Genomic DNA, 7,471 nt, shown 5'->3' with positions numbered 1-7,471 from the left:
GAGTTAAAAGATACTTTGATCAAGAACACAAAGACTGTTCTTTGTTTTCATAGTGTGGTCAGTCTGGTGAAAAAGCTGCCCTGGGAGGGCCCATATATTAAGTCATATTCTCTGCAGTCAAGAAGGTCATATGGAATCAGGTCGTTATCCTAAGCTTTGATGAAAGCTTGTGGTGCTTGTGCAAGGAGATCCTTCCATGGCTTTCACTGCTCTGATGTGTAAATCACAAGTAACAATCACAGACAGTGTAACAAACTGATTTGGAGGTGGTTATGTGCAATAGCCTTGTCTGCTGGACAAAAAATGTTCTCTGCACTGGTGGGGATGGCAGTGTAACTCAGACCAGCAAGGTCCAGCTTAGGTGAGGCTGACTCTGTGTGTACTCTTGTCCTGCAGACTGTCAGGGGTCTCATATTTAAGGGCAATCTGAACTGGCATATTAATACCTGGAGCTTTTTTTTTTTTTTTTAATCAACAAGTCTGCTTCCTTGTTTCCCTGTCCCCACCTGTGTGGATCAGGCAGGTAGTTGGTGGCAGTACAGTGACAGTCAGCCAACCAACAGGCAGTTGAAGACTTTGGTGGCCACATTGCCTCTAGCCCACACAGTTATAATGTTTTGCCCCGTTCTAGTTATTGTAGCTGCTCTCTTGACTCCTGCCACTATGTTTAAGTCCTACAGACTTCTCTGTGTCATCTTTTTTGTGTCACTTCCTATGGAAGTGGTTGATCTGTGAGGCTAGGGAACTGTAAACGCTTGCTGTCCTTTATCTTTCATAAAGTTTTGGTTTCGTTCATTTGTAGTATTCTTAGAAAAGAGATTATGCACTCTGTCTTTTTGGAAACCACTTCCTGCACTTTGGATCGTATCAGGATTTGGCATGTTGTTACTCATTCTGAATGGTGCCTGCAGTCTTTCACAAATATCTTCATAATCTCAAGGCTTGACAGAAGGCAAATGTGCTATCTACCACTAAAGTAGTCTATTTGTTTTTTATTGTTCTGTTACAGGAAATTAGTTTTAAGACTTAGGATACAAAATATTATATTTTTGCAAAAATCAATTTTCTTGTACTCTTGACCACAGGGCAAATAAGATGTAGGTGATGCTCAGTCCCAACATCAGAAATAAGTTCTCTCTCCATGTGTATTGGTGAAAAAGTGAATCTTTACCAGAAAACTAAAACTCTTGTTGAAAATAGCAATTTAAGTGATAATTTAATCTATTTAGGTCTACCTCAAAGAAGAATTATTTCTGGAATGCTGTAGAAGCAGTCTAATATGACCCAGCTCTCCATAAGAATCCACAATGTTATTTCATGGTCCTCTCAAAATTTTCCTTTCTCTTTGAGGTCCTACCTAGCCATTTTGGGCTCAAAATAAAGGCATGGAGGCTTCTGTTCCATAGGGCCTCTGTCTCCTTCCCACTCAGTTGGAGGACAGAAGAATGAAGTGCTCCCCTCCCATTGAATCAGGACTGCAGCCCTGATGTTCCTGCTCTGTGTGAAGTGTTGCTGGGGCTTCACTTCCTCACCTGCAGTGGCTGAGCTCTGTGCAATTCACTGTCATGTGTGAAAATAAGCTCATCTGTTTATTTACAAGTTGCTCTGGTGTCTAGATTGCATGTCAGCTGCTAAAGCCTTCTGAGTCCAGCAGTGTTTCTGAGCAGTGCCAGTGACCAGGCACTGTGCTTGGCAGCTCTCTGCATGCTAATCCACCCAGATCCACGAGGGCAGACAGATGTATTTGACAGAGGGGAGAAAAGAGGATAACAAGGCTGTCACAACTGCATCTGCATTGTGCAGGTGAGCTTTCAGTCTGTGACAAAGCCTGCTTTATTAAACAAGAAATGTGTGCCAGAGGATGCTAGAGCCTCATCCCTGCTATCTGCTTCTGTTCTTTACATGTGTTGTTCTTGTTCCCATCTGCCAAGGAGACACTTGGGGAGGGCTGCCAGCTGCCTGCTCAGGTGGTACCAAAAGCTGCAGTGTCATGAGCTCCTCCTGTAATTGTACATGCCACCACCTAAGGGATGGATGGACAGACTTGTCCTAGAAAAGGCACTGTTCTTGTTCATGTGGCATGAAACAGTTTCCAAATGAAAACTTTACTGAACCTAAAACTAGATTAGGAATAAGAAATTATGTCAATATCAGGATGTTTCCTACTCAGCTAATCCAACTCATCCTTGCATCTCTCGACAGGTATTTAAAGGCTTTTTTCTCTTTTCATATGGTGCCTTACATAAAGGAGGCCTTGTTTAACAGTTGCTAAGCATAGGTCAAAAAAGCAGGTATTTTGTACTTGTAGTGCCTCAGCTAACAACTGTACTCCATCTAAGAACAGTGAATCCACAGACAAAGAAGTCAGCAACAGTGAAACCATTGTAAAGAGCATGGAGAGGGATAAATTGATAAGGTTCCCAACATGGCTTTGCTGCTGAATAATGAGACTGAACATTGACTTGTATGCATTAGAAGGACAAAAAGTTTGTGTTACTATGCTGCCTCTTCTCTGCTCTTACCCTTGGCTTTATTGGTGGTTGCACCTATTCTTGTGGTATGCAGAAGCCCTTGAAACAGATGAAAGTTTCTTCCAGCATGTACCTGAATATTCTGCCTGGTAATGCTACTGCCCAAAGTAAGTGATGAAAGATGAATGACAAGTGACCCAGGAATGGAGACTGCACAATCCCTGACCTGCAGTCCTCTGGAACGGGAAGAACATCCTTGGTGCTGGAAACACTAAGGTGAGAGCTGTGCAAGGCACAGTGGGAGCTCATGCTGTGTACAGGGTGTTTTCCCTATGTGGGGTATGATAAAACCACTGCTGCTGACATGTGTAAGCTGAACTTTCCACAGATACATGCAAGTGCTCTGCAAAATGGAGAGTGTAAGTCAGGGGTGGTGCAAAAATCACCAAGGGATTTTAATTCCTACATGTTAAAATCTTTCCTGATTTTCTCACACTACTGCATTGTCAAATACAGAGAAAACTGTGGATGCCCAGTCCCTAGAAGAGTTCAAGGCCTGGCTGGATAAGGCTTTGGGCAGCTTGGTGTGGTGAAAGATGTCCCTCCCTATGACAAAGGGGTTGGAATTAGATGATCTTTAAGGTCCCTTTCAACCCAAAGCATTCTACAATCCTATGAAATGTCTTACCCAGGCAAATGTTCACCTGTTTGAAGAGGCAGCAGTTAAGCAGATGACTTGTGTGCAGGCACAGTGATGCCTGCATGAAGCAACCCCCTTCCAAGTCTTTGAGCTTTGCAGGGTGCAGCTTTGCACCTGTGTAAAGACATGACACTTGGGAGAGACACCAAGATGAGCGAAGTGACCAGAGGGTGCAATGAGATATGCTGTATTCAGGGGATTTTGACTGTGCTGGAGCCATTTTCAGCTGCAGGAACTTTAGTAAGAGATTATCCAGAATCCATCTAGTCTCCAGCAGTGGCCAGATGCTTCAGTCTATGGTAAAGAAGGCACAACAGCTAACCGCCATCAGGGTAATGGAACTTCTGCCTGCTGCTGGTGATAGCGTTGGAATCACCTTGCCTATCTGCTGAGGGATGAGCTGGGCTGGATGGGGAATGGGAGGACCTCCTGCTCATCCTGACTGGGTGACCAGAGCCTCCCCCTCCTTACCCAGCAGAAGGAGTGGGAGGCTCCGGTTCTCTGTCGGACCAGGCGGCTCCCGGTCCCGATTCCTGCTGCGGTGTGATGTTGGGGCGGAGCGCATTCCCGGGACTATAGCCACCGTGAAGTGTGCGGGAGTGACTCATTTCGGGTCGCTCCCGGGGATGCTGACTATGGAAGCGAACATTGACCCGTTGGAGCTGCAGCCACTGGGGGAGTATGACTTCGAGAAGAACTTTAATCACCGGGCAGCCAGGAAATGGATGGAGGAGAATTGGTGAGAGGAGAGGAGGTTGCTGACCTGAGGCATTCCAGACCCTGGGTAGCCCTATTGGGTCCTGCTGCTTTTAGCAGAACAACTGTGAGGATCTTCAGTTCTGAGGAGGAGAAGATTGGGGGTCTCTGGTTGCATACCTGAGGCTGTGGAGGACGGGGTGCAGCAGTATATGTGGCAGAGCAAACAGCGTTGCAGATGGTGCTGCAGCTTGTAGGGAGATGGTGATGTGGCAAGAGGGCAAAGAGCACCCACGGATGGCCACTGCAGCCCTTGCACTGGCAAATAGGGTACTCAGCCCTGCCATGCTGCACTAAAGCCTTGGAATTTGTGGGATATAACACAAGGCACTTGAGGCTTCAGCTTACATGAAACTGGCCATTTTAGACATCCTCTGCCTGTAGAGTCTCACGTGTAAAGGGATAAGATGCATTGATGTGTTTGCTTTGGATCCTGCTCACAGGCTACCAGAACCTGCCTCATCCCATCAAGGTCTTGTGGAAATCTCCATGATGTAGCAGTTCTCTTTCCTTTGTGCAGTCCCCAGGGTTATTGCTTGCTCACTGTCAGGGCAGGCTTTCTTGTGACCAAACCCTACTTTAACATGAGAATGGCAAGTCTCTTTTTTCTTGGTGAGAGTACTTTGCTGGGGCTACAGAAGTCTGGCTAAAAATAGGTCAGTTTGGGTCTTTTTGTGACTGTTCCCTCTTCTCTACTTGCAGGCAAAAGTCTTTAATTTTTTTCTATTATTTATTTGATCCTGATCTTTGGAATCCAGCATTTCATGAAGGAACAGAGACCCTTCAAACTGCGTGGACCACTGGTCCTGTGGTCCTTCAGCCTGTCTTTGTTCAGGTATGAGCCTTTGTTAAATGTGGAGACAGCTGTAGACCCTTCCTCAGAACTGGATTGCTGGAAAGTTCTGGTTATTCCTTACATTACTAGGGAAATACATTAACTTTTTCCTCTTGAAGGCCCTTTCCAGCTAGGAGAGTGACCTGCTTATACAAGTCATTTATTTCTCACCAGAAATACTCCAGCAAGAATGAGGTGCAAAAGGAGCTCTGGGGAGAGTGCTTGAAAATCATTAGTAGGTAGATTTGAACGTGAAGCCTGCAAGAGCAGACATCTTCCCTCATTCAAAGGCTGCTTGCCAATTGCAAATTTGATTTGAGGTCTATTTCTCTTTAAAATTTAGATTTCTTTCTCTTCCCCTACCCACCCCCCCCCCCCCCCACTCCCCCATTTCTTTAATCCCGTTGTGTAGGAGGTGGGGAAAATTCTGCTGCACTCACAGAAGCACAGAAAATTAAATTAAAATGTGCTTTCAAACTGTCCAGTCTTATTGAATAGGTTTCCTGCAGTGGCCATGAAAATGTTTTGGCCCGTGCTCTGTATTTAAATTAGCACATGTCAATTTTAGAAAATTCCCCTCATCTCCACAACTTTTTTTGTCCATTTGGGGGGACAGAGAAAAACTAGACTACTGCCTCTGTAACTCCAGTTGGCTTTGACAAGCTCAAAGGGACACTGGTTGTCCTCTGTCAGGGCAGGGTATGGCAGTCATCTGTAAAATCACAAGCTGTGGGAGAGGGGAGGTCAGGGGATAGCTGTTCATGGTCTGTTCAGAGTCAAGCCTGTGCTAATGAAACAGGCTGATAACCAAGAAAAAGTGGTATTTTTTCTCTTAAGCTGTAGGAGTTGCTTGCCACAGGAGGTTATAAGTGCTCCCTGTCCTCTGGGCCCATGTCGAAAGGCAGGAAAATTGCCCTCCATTTCTCATCAGGTGGGGCAGCTTTTGCTCAAGTGCCTCTTCAAGCAGTGGATGCAGGGGGTGCTTCCCTGAGGGGAGCACTCTGATGCTGCTTGTCTTGCAGGAATAGGTTTTAAATCCTGGCTAAGATTTGTTAGGAAGTCTAAGAAGGCAAAGGTTTCTTTAAATGTCTCTGAGATTGCCCTGAGCATCAAGATGGAGTCAACTAAATATCCATGGATGTCAGAGGCTATGTTGAGGCCCTGGGCACAGTATTCAGCTCTCCTCTGGTTTTCTTGCAGTTTCATTGCAGCCTATCAGATCTGGAAGCAGATGGCTTTCCTCCTTCTTACCAAGGGATTTAAGCAACTGGTGTGTAGTCTATCTTTTTATGTCCACCCTGTTTCCAAGCTTTGGATGTATCTATTTGCACTGAGCCAAATTGTTGAAATAGGTGAGTCTGAAACTTCTCCTTATCCTGTGTGTTTATAATTGCTTTGCTTTTACAAGCAGATTTTCTTTCACAGGTCTCTGTCCAAATGTTACTTGAAGAAAAGGGTTCTTAGCCTTGCATGTATCACTCGTTTTCTTGCTCCCTACAGCTCGACTCAGATGATATGCTTCCTCTCCACGGGGTTGCAGCCTGATGTTACTGTTCAAGTTTGATCCCCAGGCCAGTGCCTGGAGTAGGCAATTCTGCGCTGGAAAGACCCTGGCAAGGGGGCAGCAGACAGGCAGGGAAGGCTGGGCTTTCCACACAGCTTTCATAAAAAGAAGTAAAGAAGAGCCGGTTGGAAATGCAGTGCAGGTAGATCCGGGAAAGCAAGCCTGGGGCAAGGGGCTCTTACACTACAAATGTGCCAGAAGGTAGGGTGCCTAAATGGTCCTCTTCAACACAGATGATTTCAATGGGAACCTAGGCTTTGGTGGGATCAAACTACATAATGGCTTCAGCATTGAAGCTTGCTTGGTGTGTTTCACATGAAAACTTGTGCAGCTGCTGTGCTTTCACCTGACTAATGATATACCTCTTCCCCAACCCCAGGTGACACTTTGTTCATTGTTCTTCGGAAAAAGAAGCTCATCTTCCTCCACTGGTACCACCACCTTTTCACAATGATTTTGTGCTGGTATGGCTATAAGATGATGGCAGCTGGGGCAGGGTGGAACGCAGCCTTAAACTTCAGTGTCCATTTTGTGATGTACTTCTACTACGCTGTGGCAGCCGTGAGCATCCGGGTACCCCACTCCCTCACCATGCTAATCACCACTTCACAGATAGTGCAGATTACAGGATTTGTAATAATTAACGTCTTTATCTTCTTCTGGAAGGATGATAAGCTCTGCCAAGTTACCTGGCCAATGCTTTTCCTTCCATCAAGCTTGTATACCACTTTATTTGCCCTCTTCTCCAACTTCTTTGTGAAACTTACCTTAGTAGCACCCAGAAATCAAAAAGAAATTAAAACCAAGGAATGAAAGAAGAGATTATGATGGAAGTGGGGAGAGAGGGAGAGGAAAAGGGGAAACTTTTCGCTTCTGTGTGGAGCCTAAGTACCTGATGGGATGGGTGTGATGGGGTTTAGGAAGAGATCATTGTGGGTAATAGCCTTCAGAGTAACTTGCACATTGGCTTTTGGTGTGGCTGCCTTGCAGCGGGTGGCATGCCAGAGTGAGGTGCAGGTTGTGGCAGGCTGGTAACAGGAGAAAGGGGAAGAGGCTGGGGTCTGGAAACCTCAGGGTTTGTGGTTCTGCTTTTCTTTCCTTGCATCACTTGGGTTTGCCTTGTGCTTCACTTCCTTCCTGGGGAC

The 7,471-nt window shown here is 45.8% G+C and overlaps 1 protein-coding gene across 1 annotated transcript; it reads left to right on the top strand.

Moving 5' to 3' along the window:
- The first annotated feature begins 3,797 nt into the window (after positions 1–3,797).
- Positions 3,798–7,126, top strand: ELOVL3 (ELOVL fatty acid elongase 3). Its single transcript, XM_053984357.1, is given in 6 exon segments — positions 3,798–3,910; positions 4,630–4,645; positions 4,647–4,762; positions 5,963–6,114; positions 6,706–7,086; positions 7,089–7,126. Coding segments are annotated over 6 exon segments (816 nt in total).
- The last annotated feature ends 345 nt before the right edge of the window (positions 7,127–7,471 follow it).

Source organism: Vidua macroura, chromosome 8 (assembly GCF_024509145.1).
Source record: "Vidua macroura isolate BioBank_ID:100142 chromosome 8, ASM2450914v1, whole genome shotgun sequence".
In the NCBI taxonomy this organism is placed as follows: domain Eukaryota; kingdom Metazoa; phylum Chordata; class Aves; order Passeriformes; family Viduidae; genus Vidua; species Vidua macroura.
Note: the sequence above shows the minus strand (reverse complement) of the source record. Positions and strands in the feature narration are given on the sequence as shown.